The sequence below is a fragment of the Thermobia domestica genome, chromosome 1, assembly GCF_964235325.1.
Source record: "Thermobia domestica chromosome 1, izTheDome1.hap1.1, whole genome shotgun sequence".
Classification (NCBI taxonomy): domain Eukaryota; kingdom Metazoa; phylum Arthropoda; class Insecta; order Zygentoma; family Lepismatidae; genus Thermobia; species Thermobia domestica.
Window position 1 is genome coordinate 384,895,045 of NC_137454.1, and position 20,109 is coordinate 384,915,153.

The window sequence follows — 20,109 nt, forward strand, 5'->3', positions numbered from 1 at the left end:
TCTTTGGAAACAAAAAAACGGAGGCAATAAAGAACACGCTAAAGCTGGAGGAGATCCTGATTTTAGTTGGAAGTATCCTTTAAAGACAAGAAAGCAATCACAGATTAGATGCACGGAAATTCCTCTCGACATTAGCAAAAGTGAAGGAGAAAACCGGAATGACTAGAAGAAAATTGCAGCTATTGCTACTGAAGTTTTGGAAGATTTTAAATTTGTGAGTCCAGAGCACCTGCAAAACATAATTGATACAAAGTAAAATACAAAGAGAGATTGCGAAAAATCGTAAAAGTGTAAGAACTGAAGTGACTGTTAATAAAGAGAAACCTTGTACCATCTATTTTGATGGGAAGAAAGATCAAACACTCGCAATGCCCGACTCCGGAAGTCAGAGATATGAAGAGGAAAGATCATTATTGTGTTCTTGAAGAACCGGGTAATAAATTTCTCAGCCATGCTTCTTTGACCGTTTCAGCATTAGCAAAGAATACTGCTAGTTCCATCTGCCGGGAATTACAAGAAAATAATGTGGACCTATGAGATATGGTAGCTATTGGCTACAATGATACTAATACTAATGTTGGCTCACAAGGATGATGATTAGAGTGCTCGAAAACCATTTAGAGAGGCCCTTGAAATGATGCATACGTTTATTGCACATCATTGAACTATTACTTCGTCATTTACTGAAAGAAATCGATGATGTGACTACTGGTACTTTGTCTGGTCCTATTGGTAGATCATTGGTGAATTATGAGACAAATTCAGTGTGCAGCTTCGGAAAGATTTCTTCAGAACTCCCTACATATCTAAGCGTGCGTCATCTCAGTTATGATCAAAGATATTTGTATGAAATATGTCAATCTGTCGTAAGAGGAGGCTGTGATAAAAACTTAGCAGATAAGAAACCTAGGAAACTTGCGCATACTCGCTGGTTAACAATGGCTTGTAGACTTTCGCGTCTATATATATATCAATGCCAAATTCTTCAGAAGAGCTCTAAACTCTCGTAAAGTTCGTAGTAAAAGTATATGACCAGTGTGGTTCAGCATAAAAGTGAAACCTCTTGCCAAATACGGAGCTAAACATTTGTTCTTGACCATAAGACTTTCGAGATGTATGCAAGAACCATACAAGACTTTTGTCAATAAAGTAATTTCGAGAAATGCATTCTATGCGAATTCTGAAAATATTCTTATTGCCATGATTGGTGACTAGCCTACAGATCAGCTACGCGAATCCTTGCTACCGATAAAATCCTCCAATCCAGAAAACAATGTAAACGTGAAACTCGTTCCTTCCAACTGCCAGTGTTAAACTTTGAGGCTAGTAATTACACAGAAGTAATAAACTAAATTGGGTGTAACAACAGAACTGACTCATATCACAGATGACAAATTGCGAGAATTTGTTCTTGAGAAAGTACAAGTATAGATATCCCTGAGTTTCCATGTTATACGCAAACAGTGGGAAGATTGGTGAAAATACTTAGTGAAGGTTCTTCGTCAGTATGTGAGCCGGGAGACATTTCTTTATTCGTTCCAAATTTGACTTAAGAAAATACATGACTACTTTTCAGATAAAGTCGCAGTATTTTGCTTGAAGACGTGAATAAAATTTATGAAACATTCAATCTAATACTGGTGGGTAAGTGGGATGGAACTCAACTGTAGCCACCTCCATGTGGTGAGTTCTGGGGTGATGTAGCCTGTAACATAGAATACGAACTTCGATAGCTTTAGAAATCCACCTGGACACAACAACAAATCATAATACCTTCAAATTACAGTCTCCTTCAAGCGAAGAGCTGCCTAATAATTATACAAATGAACAATAAACGTATATTTATTTACAAAACCTATCAAACTTAAGGCCCATTGCATTCCTGCTAAAGAATATTTTAGTGAATTGAAATTTCCGGTGGTAAAGTGCTACAATATGATACAACTTTTGCCCTATATCCGACTTCGAATTTTAAAAAAAATAAAAATTTGGGCTATTTTCACTCATTTATAAAATCTATCAAACTTAAGGCCCATTGCACCCCGGCTAAAAGTTATTTTAGAGAATTGAAATTTTGCATGGTGAAGTACTACGATATGATGCAACTTTTGCCCCCTATCCAAAATCGAATTTCGAAAAGAATTTTTTTTGGCCTCTTTTCACTCTACCCTAGTGCCAGATGTGGAGTTGGCAAACACGACAATGTGATTAACGCCACTTAGTTTAACGGTTAGACAAAAATATCTGAAGATTTGTTGTTAGTAACCAGATATGATATATTGCGTTTGGGTACATAGAAATGTCGATTCCGTAGTTGATGAATTGTGGGATTACCAGATGTATAGTGATTTGAGAAAGTTAATAGAGTTGTATAGAGGTAAATAAGTGTTAGTAAGATATTTATATAGTACACGGATTGGTTTTGTGCTTACCAGATGAATTGATTTCATGGTCGAGGATTTGAAAGTTATGTTGATAATAAAGAATAAGTGACTATAACGGTACAAGATTATTTTTTATAATTCTTACAGAAAGCAGTTTATTTATTTTTCATCAGGAAATAATAAACATAGACCCAATAACAATTTCCTGTACAGTAAAAAAATTGCAATAAAACATAATAATGATAATAATGAAATAAATAAAAAGTAAAAATCGTTAATAAAAATAAAAAAAATACAAATGGGCATGCATAAAGATATCAAACACAATAATCACTATATTGAGTTGAGTTGATTTTGAGTTTAACGTCCCTTTCAGCAGCGAGGCTATATGAGACGTGGACCTACTGAGTAACGTGGAATCCGAACCACATGATCTCCCGCCGGGAATCGAACCCAAGTCTCCACAGTAATCACTATATTATAAAAAATGACATCTGATAAATTGTTTTTCGATAATACTAAAATCTCTAGTAGATATATATCGATAAAATGAGAATAATTATTGGACGTAGGCAAACACAACAGGCTTCCCTGATTCAAATTTAAATTTGACTCTTTCATGAAAATATGGAAGGCTTCGGAAACAATCTTTTCTGTGGTTTTGTTATGTGTACTTTTATCCTTTGTTTGCTTTTCCTAGATAAACCACAATTAGCTGTTACAATGTAAGCTGGTTGAAAAGCTATTTTACCAATAAACTGAAAATGTACAAAACGTATTCCGTAGTTAAATTCAACATTTTCGATCCTAAGCCCGAGTAGAACTTGGGGCACCATTTTATTTGAACTGGACGAAGCATGAGTCTACCTCGGGATGGAAATACTGTATTCATCTTTCGTAGGTGGTGATTGGTTATCGTTTGTGTGGAAAACTTATTCGAACACTCTGCCTAAAAGAAAACATTATTTGCTTGACATCTAACGATGAAATTCTGAAGATCTTGTATAAAGTAAAGACAATTTCTGACCAAAACATATACTATTTAATAAATAATATCGCTACACTTTCGGCAAAGTATCTTTGCTTTTATCAGACACATTATAAATTGCAATTTCTAAGATTACAGCTTATATATTCTAGAAAATGAGAGATCATATATAGGATCCAATCAGATGCGTCCTTTTGTTTTTAACAATTTTTAATTGATTATATTTAGTTTTTTAAAATATATATATATAATTAGAGCAACCCAAAAGCATAAAAAGCAGCGATTTACACGTATGGTTGGTACCTTAAACATGGTTGTGGTTGCCTAAGGGTCCAGAAGAAACTAATTTCAAAAGCATAATAAAGCATAATTTTAGAAAGTAAAGCATAATTTAAAATATACTGTATAGCACAATTCTTGCAACATACTGTATACTGTATTAATATTTTTTAAAACCAATATTTATAACGCAAAATCATTGACAGTGCAACAAGGAAAAGCTTATTTTTATTCCTGTAAACTTCTTTTCGGTGTAATCCTTTGATGTGGAGAAAAGAAATAAAAGAGGAAGAAAACTTTCCGCCAACAATGAATAGTATACAAGAACTCCACACTGTACTGTTATGTGTACCTCTTGAACTTGAGCGCTTTCTGTACTTTTTGGTGGCATCTCTTACTTTCCCTTTCTGTATATACGTACCTCTAAGGTGTACACAAGTGATAAGAAAAATTGACTCGAGCAGATATCTCTTTACAGTCCATTAAGTAGAAAGTTCATTAAATATGAAAGAAATTGGTTACATAAAATATTAATAAATAGATCAAGATATTTAGAATATTTAATATATAGTAAATATTATATATTATACACGATTAATGTAAAACAATGATTGAAATTAATAATAAAGCATAATTTGGAAAAAAATAAAGCATAATGTGGGTTGCTCTATATATAATCAATTTTATGTCCTTTTATTTTTAACAATTTTAATTGATTATATTTATTTTTTAAATACAAATATGCAATCAATTAAACATTGTTAAAAATAAAAGGACGTATCTGATTGGATCCCATATATGACTTTCTCTCATTTTCTAGAATATATAAGCCGTAGTCTTAGGAATTGTATTTTATAATGTGTCAGATGAAGGCAAAGTTACTTTGCTGAAACCATAACGCCATTATTTATTAGATTACATATGCTTTGGTCAGAAATTGTCTTTTACTTTATACAAGAAGTTGCACAGCTCGAATGAGTGGTGTTCTGAAGATTTTGTATGACGAAAGCTATTGTCAGTTTTCTTGTTTTGCGATTCATCTACGAACATAGATGATGAATGTTTTGTGTTAAGATCATTTTATTTCTTTTCTCTCAAGTAACTCATAGAGATATATATATAAATAGATAAAGAACAAATAGCGAACATTATAGCAGTTTCACCCAATGTTAACAATAATAAAAAAGTTTTGCACCTTTTCCATAGTGTTCCGTTATAAAAAATTCTTTTTTCTTTTTCACGTAAATGAAATACCATTTATCTGAAGTCACATTACAGTAATTCCATCCAACAGTACTACTAAATCTGTTCATCTTAAAGTAGAATATTTAAAGATTTATTTGCCTTATATTTCACATACCTACGTTTTCTTCAATCTTTTAAAAATGCATTTAGCTGTCTGGAATTTGCATAGCAACGAAAGCATAGGAGCGATATGTTAAACGTCAAATTTTCTTTGAGAGTATCAACATTGTCAGACACAAGTTAAAAAAAAAAAAAGTGGGAATAGGATACAGGATGTAAGGAGCAATTCACCAGCCCCCAACCTATCCTATCACTTGTTAGGCACCACCTCAATCCAATAATCTCTTCCTATCATCCATGTTTGATGTAACGCTCTTCAGTTAAGGTACTGATGGCTTCATGAATCTTTGTTTCAAGTTCGCGTCCTCACATCTTTTGGTACGATAGACACGATCTTTTAAATATTCTTACAGTAAAAAAGTCCATGCGGTAGTGTCTGGTGACGGGAGGGGTTCGAGAAATTTTACTACTTTGACCCAATCAGTAGTCGGGTAGTATTTCTATTTAAAATAAAAAAATAATAATAATAAAAAAAAAAAAAGCTGCCCTAGTGCGGAAATACACCATCTTAGTGGAAGACATTGTACATCATACACAAAATTTATATGTATATAAATTCAGGTACACATTTGTAGCATAACAGATTATTCAGTAATAATAATAATAATAATAATAATAATAATAATAATAATAATAATAATAATAATAATCTGAAAAATTCATGATTATACAACATAAATACTAGATTTGCTTAAATACTAGTTGACTGTTCTACTTTTGTTCATTAGCGTCCCTTTTCAGCACTGAGGCTAATGAGAAACGGACCTAGAGTTTAAAGTGGAATCCGAACCACCGTAATGGGTTCAATATGCCGGGAATTGAACTCGGGACCTCATTTGAGTGCTGCGTGCAACAAATGGAACATATATTGAGTTATGCTTAAAAGAAAATAAATAAATAAAATGAGTTATTACATCAACTGCTGGAAACAAATAACATTAACATCGAAAGTATGGTCTTAATCCATGCTTAAAACTGGTAAAATACTTCATGAACACCCTTTATATTATCTGACTAAAGCAACAGTTTCGATCATAGCGTTATAAAAAGAACAGAACAGAAAAGAAAAAAAAGTGTAGTGTTCACAGTAGCAAATAATTGCCTATATATATATATATATATATATATATATATATATATATATATATATAATTAGTAATTACAAACTATCAATGCCTGATATAATATATATTAAATCTGTTTATTTTTATCTGTTTATTCTAGATATCTTATAGTTACGTATATTTTACGGACGTCTTATGGCCAGAATTCACAATATGGCATCTGCTGTCGGCAGTGTTTCATTATCAAAGAAATTACGATCGCATTCAGGTAAGCTACTCATACATTTAAGAGAAATTTTAATATTTCATATATTTGTAACACTTGTACTGTTTATGCGTGGGTTTCCTCGCGATTCTCCCGTTTCCTCCCACTTTCTTCATTCCATCATTGCATTCATTTCTCATCTTCACCGTCTCCTTTAGCCTAGTCGGCATAATGTGGGACGTAAAACTCAAAGATTTCATTTCATTTTTGTACTTTTACTGTTGTAAACAATTTGTCTTTATATTTAAAGAGAAAACAAAAGTTGGATTTTTTGATCATCCTGATCCAATCTTTTGTTAATAATTGCAAATATTTGCTATTGCTTTCTCATAGAATACCTGGATTGTTGGTATAATTATTGGGAGGCTTGTTTTTAATTATGGATAGCTACATGGCTCATGTCACAGGGTTTAAGCTATAATAGTGTTTTAGTAATGATAAAGTTGGAAAAATGCGGAACTTTCCATTCTAATTTTCAACGTATGAAGAAATATGAAATTAATGTGAAGAAAAATTAAATTAAGTTTGCTAAATGTACTAATAAATTGGATGCCAACTGAGGAAGATGATAATGTAGGCTGAAACAGTATTGGATTTCAGTGAAACAAAACATTCTTGGTTAGTATCCATTTTAATTTGACAATGGGTGATATCAATAAAAATAAGTAACTACTCCTGAGAAGTCCTGCTCGAGAATCGGAGTAACTACACCTGGAGTAATCTCCTCCCTCAATTTCGTATCAATAAAACAAGCCATTACTCAGGTCTAGTCCGCTCCAGATTTATGAACGTTTACTCGCGCTTCCTCTGCACGTAGCACTGAGTCGTATCAATAAAAGAAGTAGTTACTCATTTCTCCCATCTGTTGGGCGGTCATTTCGTTGTGGGCAACTTCTGGCGCAGTATCCTAAACGCCATGGAAGGGACAAGTAGCAACGACGGTTTCAATTAAAGTGCATTTGTGGATATTATAAAAGTTCCAGTGGTACTTTCAAAGTCACAATTACCAGAAAGTAAACGAAGGAAAGCCGAAGCTTTGAAGGCAATTACAGTGAAATGCAACGAAATACAAGGTCTGTATGATAAGTAATGAGACTCGCCGCGCCGCGGCGCGCGTGTCGCTGGAGCGGGTTTGTCGGTGATGGAGGATGTAGGGGGGGGTCCGAGCAAAGCAACGCACCGCGCGTCAGTTGGCTCCGAGCCTTAGTGGAGCGCGGACAAGCCTTGGACAAAGCCCTTGTGAACATTCTTGTCACGGCGGAAAATCAACAAACATGGAGGGTTCCATCGAACAGCGTTATGCGATCAAATTTTGCGTTCGCCTGGGGAAAACGGCTACTCAGACGCTTTCTCTCATCACGGAGGCCTACAAAGAGGAAGCCCTATCCAAAGCCCAGGTGTTTCGTTGGCACAGTGCGTTCCGGAACGGCCGGGAAAGCGTTGAGGATCTGGAGAGGGCTGGACGCCCGACAACAGTGACTACGGACGAAACTGTGGCAAAAGTGAGGGATCTCCTGAACTCAGACCGTCGATTATCGTTGAGATTGATTGCTGATGAACTCGATATGAACCACACAACAGTGCACAAGATTGTGACGGAACAATTGGGAATGAGAAAAATCTGTGCGAAACTGGTGCCGCGAGTGTTGACTGACGAACAAAAGCAACGACGTGTTGATTGTTGTCAGGAACTGTTGAACCTCATGAACAGTGACCCTAACTTTGAAGATGACGTCATAACAGGTGACGAGTCGTGGGTGTTCCAGTACGACCCTGAAACGAAACGTCAAAGCGCGGAGTGGCACACTCCTGCGTCCCCGCGCCCCAAGAAGGCCAGAATGTCGAAGTCAAAGGTGAAAACAATGTTGATTGTTTTTTTTGACAATGTGGGGGTGGTCCACAAGGAGTTTGTACCCCAAGGACAAGCCGTCAACGCCGCCTTCTACAAACAAGTCCTTGAGAGACTGCACAGGAGCGTCAAGCGGAAAAGACCGGCGATCGCTAGCCGGTGGAAGTTGCATCACGACAATGCCCCTGCCCACACCGCCTTCTTAGTGACCTCCTTTTTGACCCGGATTGGGGTGGAAGTCCTTCCACAACCACCCTACAGCCCAGATGTGAGCCCGGCCGACTTCTTCCTCTTCCCGAAGCTGAAGCCACGCTTGAAAGGAACCCGTTTTGCAGACGTCACAGCCATCCAAGCAGCCGTGACCACATTTCTAAAGGACATGCCGGCTGCTGACTTCCAGGGGGCGTTTGCAGCGTGGAAACATCGATTGCAGAAGTGCATCGACGCAAGAGGAGAGTACTTCGAAAGCTTTTAAGTCCCTGTACAGATCAGATCAATAAAACAATGTTTCCAGACCTGGTCTCATTACTTATCATACAAACCCTGTATCAAATACATCTACAAATGAGTCACAAATCCAAAAGAGAATCTTTAATATCCGAGCGAGCATTAAAAAAAAATAAATAAATAAAAATAAAAAAAAAAACTAATTTCAAAAAGAAAACGGGAAACAAGAAAGTAATACAGAAACCACGGGAACGAACCTCTTGGAACTGATGGATGTTGATTGGAATCCAGCAATATCAAGATTAGCACAAGTGCATATCACGTGTTTTCCAAGGTCTTGTCCAAGATTGTTTGGCTTTAAGAACGAAATCAGACACTTGGTCCCTTTCTTTCCTTTTTTAAATAGTCCAGCCAGTCACGTCATAAAGCACGTCCATCTCATTGCGTTTTCCACACCATACGTGTCTCCTTTCACCTTGGCATAAAAAAATATACATTCTCATGTATACACCCTTCCTATCAGCGTTGAGTTGAGTTGATTTTGAGTTTAATGTCCTTTTCAGTAGCGAGGCTATATGAGACGGGACCCACTGATTAACTTGGAATCCGAACCATATGAGCTCCCACCGGGAATCGAAGGCGGGCCTCTCATGCCAAAGGTATGTACGCTATCCGCTTAGCCACGAAGGAGCTCTTCCTATTAGCGTATTCGTCTCCAAAATACTAGGTTTCTTTATTGCCACGTGTTTATAGTCAAGTGCTCCGATAGCACCCGGAAATGTATATTGTTCTTGCCACTCTGCCTTTGCTGTTTGAATATTACACACACCTCCGGAAACAATCAATTTTCAGATTTCGCAATAATCGCATCCATTACACTTGTAGTAGTCATAGACACAGTACTTTGAGCCACAACTGAATCCCCTCACATTCAGATCTGGAATCCCGGATCACTCACGTAAAGCAAGAAAACCTGCATCTTTTCATCATTACGTAGTGCATCACCCCAAATTTCCGTTGATTCTCTTTAAAAAATGTTGTGCTAACTACTCTATAATTTTCTTTCATGAACCTATGTTTTTTGTAATCTTCATTTGCAACATTTCTATGCAATTTATAAATTTTGCTACGTAGCAAAACAATCATATACTCTGCCATATTTCGCACGGAGTCACCTTTTTAGCTTGCTCCACAAATTTGGAGAAGTTACTAGCATCACAGAAGAGTCTTTGATTTTTATTGATATCAAACGCGGAGTAGTTACTCGGCTCGAGAATAGAGGTGTGGTTACTTCAAAAGGGCGGGGCTTCTTCGAGGTCAGCCGAGACGACTAGTGCTCAGTTCTCTTTTTATTGATACCAATGCGAGTAACTACTTCAAAATTGGGCGTAATGAGTAACTTCTCCGTTTTATTCATATCACCCAATATGCTTCAAATACGTTTTCCGACTTACTCTTAAAGATTGCTTCAAAAATTCTAAAGTTTGTATCATTTTTGCAAGAATGTTTAAGATTTTAAACCTCTAGTAGTACTTACATGTAGAAAGTAACATTAGAATAAACTCGAGAAAATGGTGGCGCAGTGGTAAAATGCTCACGTTTGGCGCGGGGATTTCTGGTTCAGTTTCAGATTATGTGTGTGTGTGGTGGACAAAATCGTATCCGTGGATTTTCTCAGGTTTCTCCCTTTTCTACCCATCTCTTGTCGGTAGATTTGGTTAAAACCCAGGAAATGCGTTCTTCTTGGTCGTTCGAATATATAGATGAGAGAGCGTTTTATTTTATTTACTATTATTATTATTATTACTTTTGGGCAGGGGCGGTAATTTAATAGTTATTTTTACATACATTTATAATTTCTCTATTGGAGCACAAAGAAGTTACAGAGTGGCCCCTGGTAGCGTAGTCGCTAACGCTCTCGCCTTCGGTGCGAGCGGTCCCGAGTTCGATTTCCGATGGGGTCACTCGGCCGAAAAAGTGTAACACGCTTTTTGAGGCCAGCCACCTTGAATGAGGTTTTCCTGGGTTTTCCTCATTCACACCAGGCAAATGCCGGGGTGGTACCTAACTTATAGGTCCCAGGCCGCTTCCTTCCTTCCCTTTCCCCGGATAGTGTGCTCGCCAAGGGACGTCATCCCTCAAATCGTGACGGGCTAAATGGCCATAGATGCCGGAAGCCCAGAAATCTAAATCCTAAATCCCTAAAGAAGTTACAGAGGACAGTCTTGGCTCTCCAACAGGAAAATTACTTGTTGAGTGTGTCAGGTTGTTGGGGCGGAATCTGTTATGATTTTGTGCACATGCCGTTGTTAGAAAAGGAAGCTTAAAAAAAAAAAAAAAAAAGTATGCATCTGTAATGTAAAATTATCTTACCTCATATATCAAATTTTCTGCCTTTCACGTTATCAACTTCAAATCACATTCACTAATAGTAAAATTTTTCATCAATTTTTCTTAGGTTTTGTCGGACATTTTATGCTATAGAAAGTCAAAGTATGTGACCGATTGCTATCCGAAAGAAGTGTGATTTTCTTGGTGAATAGTTTCGTAGAGTGCTTCAAAATAATGTACAACTCCCCTCTCTCCTTTTTATAAGATTCTCTATGTATCGCTGTAACTTTTTAGGTGTTCCTCAGTTTTAAAATTTATGCAATAATGTCAACTGCTGCTGATGCAGTTGAATATCTAAAAGGCTGTTTTGTTCAGTAAATGAATTTTAACAAGGTGGAAATTAGAATCAGTTTTACTTAAAACAGATATAATCGGGCACATCTTGTTAAGATTAACTAAGACTCATCTACTATGTACCGTGTGAATACTAGATGGACTGTTATGTTTCTAATATTCCGCAACCAACCATGTTGCCTTAAAGAACTAGAGGGTAATGAAAAGCTTTGGCTTTACAAATATTTTTTACACTTTATTCAACTTAGTTCCTTTTCCATTTAAAACACTAAAATCGGCAATGAGTTATTGAAATCATTTTAAGTTGTTTGAAATGCGTATAAAGAGTAACACCGTAATTATCGAGCGTATAGAGCATATTGTAATATCTCAGGTCACTTACCTAGTAATGTTCCTCATTCATTTTGCCTCCAACATTGGGTCATTCATCCATAGGGCTACACAGTGGCATAACCATTTTATCAGTTAATTTGGTTAGTTAACGTTCATTACGACTCCATACCAGGTGTGTTGGTTAATAATTCTGAAATTTCTATGGAAAAAAAAAAGTTGCATCTTCGGAGAAGGCTAACAAATGCTTTATTCAAAGTATGCGCCATCGCTAGCTAAACACATTACCCATCCGTCCTTCAACGTGTGGATGGCCTCCCAGAAAAATCGTTCACTTTTGGGCGTGATCCAGTCACCAAGCCATTTTGCAACATCTTCGTAATTCTGGAAGTGTTGCTAGGAAAGTGCGTGAGACATCGATGCAAATAAGTGGTAGTCCGACGGGGCCAAGTCGGGTAAGTACGGCGGGTGCGGCAATACTTCCCAGCTCCGCGCAGAAATGATGTCTTTGACGTCTTTCGCTGTATGTGATGAAGCGTTGTCTTGGTGCAAAATCACTTTTCGATGTCTTGTAGCCTACTCTATGAGCTTGTCGTGTAATTCTTGTGCAAATTGAGTGACGGTAGCGAGCGGTATTCACTGTTTCACCTGATTTCAGAAGCTTGGGATATACCACACTTTTCTGATCCCACCAGACGCACAGCATTGTTTTCTGGCGAAGCGTTTCGATTTTGCGGTCGATGTGGAGGGTTGCCCTGGGTCAACCCATGCTTTTTTTGCGTTTTGGGTTCTTGCAGAAGATACGTTTTTCGTCTCCTGTCACTACCCGATGCAAGAACGACTTTCGTTCATGACAACCCACCGTTTCTCTCTTTTCCATTTGTCGATCGTTGAGAGATGCGGTGCCCATTTTCTTGCCCTCTGGATCTTTCCCATGGCTTGCTGATGATCAGATATGGTTTGGCGACCAATATTCAACTTTTCTGCCAGTTGTTGACTTTGCGTAGCGTCTTCGTCCAACAGTGATTGCAATTCGGCGTCTTGAAATTTTTTCGGTTGGCCTGGGCGAGCTTTGTCTACCACTTTTGAAGCGTCGAAACCACCGCACACACGCGTCTTTCGTTAACACAAGTTTCCACGAGGATACGATGGCTTTCACTTCCGTTTTTCTTTTGATTGAACAGGAAGAGCAGTACGTGCTGCACGTGCTCTTTATTTGGTTTGAAACTAGACATGTTTAACACATCAAAACACAATCACGTTAACTCGAACTCAGTTGTGATTCTACGGTGTTTTCACAGGCACAGTACTGGCAACACAATGACATACCACACTGGGGGCGCGGTGGCTCAGTGGTAGAGCGTTTACCTCCGGTGCTTGGGGTCCCTGGTTCAATCCCAGCTCGTGCCGTGTGGACTTTGTGGTGGACAAACACCGTGCTCGTGGGTTTTCTCGGGGTTCTCCCGTTTCCTCCCACTTTTTTCATTCCACTGTTTTACTCATCTCTCATCATCAGCGTCTCATTTTTGGTATAACCGCGGGACTTAAAACTTAAGATTTCGTCTCATTTTTTGACATACCACACTGACACACATACTGAGATTGAACCACCTTGTGCTTCCAGCGTCCTCGAGCGACGAAATTCAGAATTATTGACCTACATACCTGGTATACGAGGTGTATTGAAAAAGTATCGAAACATTTTTTTCCCGCGTAAACCAATGAAGCGCGGGAGGCTTTCTTCGGTGTAGATGTAGAGAGGACACTCATGCGCAGTCGTGAATTGTTTTTCCTCCCGCAGAAAGCGTCAGACGGTAACGAGTGAAAATATGTAGTGAATGGTCGTCCGATTTTAGTTTTTTGTAAAATCATAGAAGAACTTGAACAGCAATATTGTATCAAATTTTGGTAAAAGCTTGGGGATACCCAAGCGGAAACCATTGAATCGGATCGGTACATTCAATTTTGAACGAGAATTTGGGCATAAGGAGAGTGTCCGCGAAATTTGATTTAAACTTTCATCGTCAAACACAATATTCCTTTGTGTCGTCAGGCTTCCTACTCACCCGACATGGCTCCGTGTGACTTTTGGTTGTTTCTAAAGCTGAAAATGCCACTAAAAGGGACCTGATTTGAGTGAAGAGAAGACATTATACGGAATGCGACGCCATGGTTGCTCACCATTCCAAAAACTACGTTCCAGAAGTGTTTCCAACAATGGCGGAAGCGCTGGGAGAAGTGTGTGCATTACCAACGAGACTACTTTGAAGGGAATTAGTGTTTCGGATTTCCAAATCAATAAATGTAGACTATAAATGAAATCCATGCCGAGTGACAGAAATGGAAAAGTTCCATTTAATGTCAAAATGTGGGCTATGTGCTTAACACTGCTCAGTTAAAATTGGGCTATCTAGTATTCACTGTGGAATTAGTTCAAATAATCTCCAGAAGAATGCACATGGACCTATGTGCCACCAGCTCTGAAGTAGAATCTAGGCTTTTTACTCAGCATTATTCAATTTGACAGTTAGCTAGGATTTTATGTCAGTCTACAAATGTACTTTTGCCAACCAAAGGTTCGATTTTTTTTTTAACACACCTCGCATGTATTACATAGTAAAATAATAAGAGCAGCCTATAACTGTTGCGAAAAGGCAGGCACCTATACATATCCATAAAATCTGCGCTATATTCATAATTACCACTGCTGAGAGACAGAAAACAATGTGAATATCGTGTTGCTGAAAGGAAAAATGAAATGAAACCTGTAAGTTTTACGTCCCACGGTTATACCGTTAAGCTAAAGGAAACGGTGATGGTGAGAGATGAGTGAAATGGTGGAATGATGAAAGTGGGAGGAAACGGGAGAACCCCGAGAAAACCCACGAGCACGGTGTTTGTCCACCACAAAGTCCACACGACGCGAGCTGGGATCGAACCCAGGACTCCAAGCATCGGAGGTGAAGGCTCTACCACTGAGCCACCGCGCCCCCCATGTTGCTGAAAGGAGTTCCGCCATGTGGCCCTGAGAGTGAGTAACCGAGTGTTTCACTCGAAATGTCGGAAGAGAGATTGATGAGGAACATTACTCAGTGAGAGATTTATAGCAAAGCGTACTCTTATTCATATTTTCTAACCTCTTAGCCCAGTATTTTATAAATGTTTGTTATGTACTCTACTGTACGGTTTAAAGATTTATTACAGAAGTAGGAAAATCGAGAATATAAATATTGTATACATTAACAGTTTTTAGTGTTTTAGAAAGTACTTGTTAAATGACTGCTTGTTCTTGGCAAAATCACGCTTTAGTGAAGGCGTTAAAAGTCGAATAGATCGTTTCAAATAAAATATTACGGAGTTTATTATTATTATTATTATTATGCTAGATAGTCAAAAATCGAACGTATTTTGAAATTGTATATGTATTTATTTTTTCTTTTTGCATCCATGAATTTATATTCTGTAGTGAACTTATTTTATTTCATGTTTTATATCAAAAGGGTGCTATTACGATACAATAGTCCTTACAGCTGTCAAGGTAAGAAATGTTTATTTGTATATACATACTTGAGGTGCTATCAGACTAGAATAAAGCTTTTGTAATGGCAGTTTTCTTTCTACCTTCCAGGCCGCCAAGCAGTCTGCGCAGGCTCGAACAGAGTTGAGTGAAGAAAGTAAGAGAAGAGTGGAGAGGTTTTTGAAACTTTTGGACGAGAGAAGAGAAACGTATCTGAGAGAAACGAGCAAACTGGTTGTATAGTAGTTGTATCTACTCGTAAGGTAGAAATTTGTGTATAAAAGACGTGGAATATCCCTCGGGATTCTATTCGTGGTAACAGCTATGCTGTAACTAACTTGTATTCCAAAAATACTGCCAACCACTGGTGATGTAATATAGAAACTAAGATTATTAGTATGTTCGAATAGTTAATTGAGAATGGTAAATAGTATGTGTGGTGATGTGGTGTCTTAATTAGTTCAAGTCTGACTGAAGAATAATGAATTTGTGAGTATTAGGAAATATTCTAGTTTCCTCTATCAGAGTGAGGTAAAATGCGAGTTTACAGAATGGGGTAGCATTTAATTTATCGTTTTGAAAAGTCAGTTATAAAAATACCTGACATCAAGATGGTTAAGTGTTCTCGCTTTCAGTGCGGAACAGTTGAGTTCTGCTTCCAGTCATGTTATATCTGTTTGGATCCAATGGTAAACCAGCCTGCCTACTGGTGTAGCGTTGTTCTCTTGGTGTAGGAGGTAGCTGGTTCGATTCCCGGTAGAAGAGCATTTAAATTTGAACACACTAACCACTTTAAACTGCAGGTCCGCGTCTCATATAGCCATGATAATGGAAAGGAACGGTAAAGTGGCTCCTTTTCAACAAACAAACAAACAAACAAACCTGTTAAATTGAAGATCTACTGATCATATATTGGGAGAGGGGAAGTAGGGGCTTTGAATAATTCTTTGTCGTTCACCATATCTCAGTGGTAAAACCTCAATGCATCTCAGGCTCTAGGTCAGGCGGGATTTTAGGAAATGTGATCTGTAAGAGAGAACTTTCTTTTGTTTGTTTGTTGACCAAGTCTTCGAAATTTTTGAGCGCAGAACCTTGGAATTGTGTGTGTTATTCAATTGCACGTATTCATTATCGTAGGAAGAGATGATCCGCGGTAATATGCGAGGGCACTTCTACGTAATATAATGACATTTGAAAGATTTCGTCCGTATACAACACTAAGGTTATAAAGGACATGCCCTATTATTAACATGGGGTCTGAACCACGATCGGAAATAGGATCTGGTGAAGTTGGTGGGTGCACAGACTCTCCAACAGTATAGGCCTTTTACATCACAGCATCTCGGTTTCAAGAGAGCCATCGGGTCCGGAAAGAGGACTCTAAGAAATGCTCGATTTATTACCTACTTACTTATACGTAAAGATAAAAGTGAAATTCAAAGAATGAAAGTGAATGACCCGGGCCTCCAGCTTTCCGTGCTGCTGTGTTAAACCATTTATACTACTTTATGTTTTATGGAATGGCAACACGGTAGGTTCTTACCGGAATCGTCCGGTCCGTACTGTCGAATGATTCATCAGCGCAAATTATGTCTAGAATTGATAATTGAATGCTAGTGTATCCTGTATTTAGTGTTGAATAACGCAATGAAATGAAAGAAATATTTCACAACTTATTCATTGAGTTTATTTTTTCTCCATTTGAAAGTGAATTAGGTGAAGAAGCAGTCGAGAATTTTGAAATGGAATATAAAGAATCAACAGGAACGTCTTTAAATGATTTTAGAGGCAGAATTAGAAGATATGTACTGAATGAATTTTAAAGAAGCATACCGGAACGTAAAATTCAAACTCGCGCTGATTTTTATTTGCTTATTTTGATTGTTACTACATTCCATACTGTTTTCAACAATATATATCAGAAAACATAAAAATCAACAAATATATATATATATATATATATATATATATATATATATATATATATATATATATATATATATATATATATATATATATATATATATATATATATATATATATATATATATATGTTGATTTTTATGATTCTGATTCGTTTTACTAATTCCATAAATAATGTGATTATTACTTTTCGACACTCTTTGTTTGCCTTTAAGCTATGCTACATGTGTATATGATAATTTTAATTCAAGTGTACTTCGTATCATAATTGTTGCATTTCTAATTAGAAGTTCACAATTTTCATTTTAACAAGGACTGTGAGTATTCATTTGAAAATCTTACAACGAAAGGAAAATAGTTCTTAACACGTTAACTGCCATATGAGTTGAAAGTTTTTTAACCCTTGGCCATGGGAACCAAATATGACTCCCACGTATCTGTACCTCGGGGGAAGACGACTCAAGCTACCACGCTATAATATTTTAGTAATCTGATGTGTGGCCTCCGGGGCAGACTGACGTATACACAAAAAGAAGTTGCAGTTCCATGTGTACATCACCTAAAGGAGTTTGGTTTGTATTGCGTGATATTTTACCAATTAATGTTGAAAACGGGACAGGTAGTATATTGCTATCGTTTCCGGTCTTACAGTTAGTAGAGAGATTAGGGTGGAGATGCAATATAATTCTTAGGACGCTTAATTGACTGCAGAAAACCGCTTCTAGCTATCTATTACCTATAGCAGTCAACATTCAAACCGAAAGTAGTTGATTTCTGCCACTTGTTCTAGTTTGAATAGAGGATTAAGAAAGAACCAGAGGCCTATTCCTAGAACGCTAAATAGATTCCAGAAAATCTCTTTTCGCTATCCCGCCAAGTGAACTTTGTGGTGGACAAACACCGTGTGAGTTGGTTTTCTCGGGGTTCTCCCGTTTCCTCCCACTTTCTTCATTCCACCATTTCATTCATTTCTCATAATCACCGTCTCCTTTAGCCTAACCGGCATAACTGTGGGACGTAAAACTCAAAGATTTCATTTCATTTTCTGTTTTCGCTATGTATTACCGTTTTTGGTTTATTGTGATTAATGTCAAAACTAGAAATAACCGAGTTCTATCACTTAACGGTGGATCGATCACCTTCATCAGCGAGAGCTCCTTCATGGTTAACCGGTTAGCGTACAAGTCTTTCGCGTGGGAGACCCGGGTTCGATTCCTGGCGGGAGTTCATATGGTTCGGATTCCACGTCTCATATTGCCTCGCTGATGGAAGGGACCGTAAACTCAAAATCACATCACATCACATCACCACCAGCAGCGAACTCGATTTCTGACTTTTGACTCTCTACATTGTGACTAAAAATAAATGGTGATCCATCAAGTAGATTTTCAGATTTTTGTCCCCTGAACAAACGGACAGATAGGATAAACATATAAAAAAGTTTTAGTAAACCAAACTCCTCTAAAACGTTTTTTCCTAGCGTGACAGTCTTCTTAAGTCTAATAGGACAATCATTTCTAACTGGTTAATGGATGACGTAAGAGCACTCGTTTATGATTTGGTGGGGAGAATATGAGATAAGCAAATGGTAGAAACGAATGTTGGCAGTGTACATGTAGTCATGTGTCCTCGAACCATGGACTATTCTATCTTGCCCCTCAACGCCAGGTTATCTGCCTTCTTCTTCTCCTCCTCCTCTCCGAATAGTTCACTGAAGAGAAGAGAGAAATGTAACATCGTAGATATTTTGTTGGAAAGGACTTGTTACATGGGGTACTCTGTTACTTACAATTTGTGATATTTGGATTATACCCGTTTAAATGCCTGTAAGAATACAACTGAGCGATTTAAAAAAAAAAAAAAAAAAAAAAAAACGTTTTCTGTGCTGCACTCTGTATATATTACATGCTCAGATTTGTTCGCAGTATCCTCCACGTCGGGATATAAATTAAATTTGCAGTTTTATTGTCGATAGGAACAGTCAAAATTTTACTTTGTCTAATAAAATTTAAACTTAAATAATGAAAGGTTAGGCACAATATAAAAAGGGAAAAAAATAATTAAGTTCTGTTGTATTTTGAGGAATTACTAAGGTTCTGACAACTCTCAGAATGATGTAGAAAAGCTCCTATCTCCCCTTATTGTTTTTTACTTCCTACCATCAGTTTGAAGCCCGGCACACACGTTGCGGTATATCTGTCAGATAAACCTCACCGGTATATCGGAAAGGTATACCTGTGCAGGCTAGAGCACACAAACGCAACGGTAAACCTGAAGATTTTAAATCAGCCGAGAGATGGCGAGCAAACAAGAAGACGACGACCAACGCTCCCTATTCAAGGAACTAGCCACAACTCACCTAAATCACAGGTGTGCCGGAGTGATTCACACACACAATCAAGCCTACACGCCTGCGCAGGTAGTAAGAATTGAATTTCGATTCTTCTCCGGTCGCCTACACAGGTCGCTACGCCTGTGCTGTTTGATCTGCAGCGGCTAGCACACACGCTCCGTTTACCTGTACAGGTGACCCGTACAGGTAAACCTCACCGGTATACCGCAACGTGTGTGCCAAGCCGAAGAACATTTCCCTCACTAATAACAAGCTTGCATTCTCCCCTGGATTGTATTGAAAGCTTGGTGAAAGTGCAAAGAACTAACTGAACTAGAAAAATCCTAATATATATATATATATATATATATATATATATATATATATATTAAATAAAATGGTAAAATCTTTCGGAACAAGGTTTCACCCTCTTCACATCTAGTTTAAAAGCGCAAAGCGTATTATACAAAAATAATTTTAAGTCACTTACCTGGATAATGTACTTCGAAATCCTAAGTACAATTTAATTAACAAAATAGATGTATTTGTTATATAACTTTGTAATGCATTGGTTTCATGTTTTTGGCCATAAATTTGTACATATTCATTTTTATGTAAAATTCATCTTGGAAATAGAGTGTCAGAAACAAGCGATTTTCGATAGAATTGTTATTACTGTAT

General features: G+C 37.5%; 1 protein-coding gene across 1 annotated transcript in view; it reads left to right on the forward strand.

Moving 5' to 3' along the window:
• The window catches only part of Dhdds (Dehydrodolichyl diphosphate synthase subunit), a 35,490-nt gene extending 18,360 nt beyond the window's left edge, over nucleotides 1–17,130 (forward strand). Inside the window, exons 6-7 of the mRNA XM_081731970.1 lie at nucleotides 6,241–6,348; nucleotides 15,285–17,130. Coding sequence (XP_081588096.1) covers nucleotides 6,241–6,348; nucleotides 15,285–15,416 — 240 coding nt within the window. The 3' untranslated portion in view covers nucleotides 15,417–17,130. The remainder of the gene's footprint in view (nucleotides 1–6,240; nucleotides 6,349–15,284) is intronic.
• Nucleotides 17,131–20,109: the final 2,979 nt, after the last annotated feature.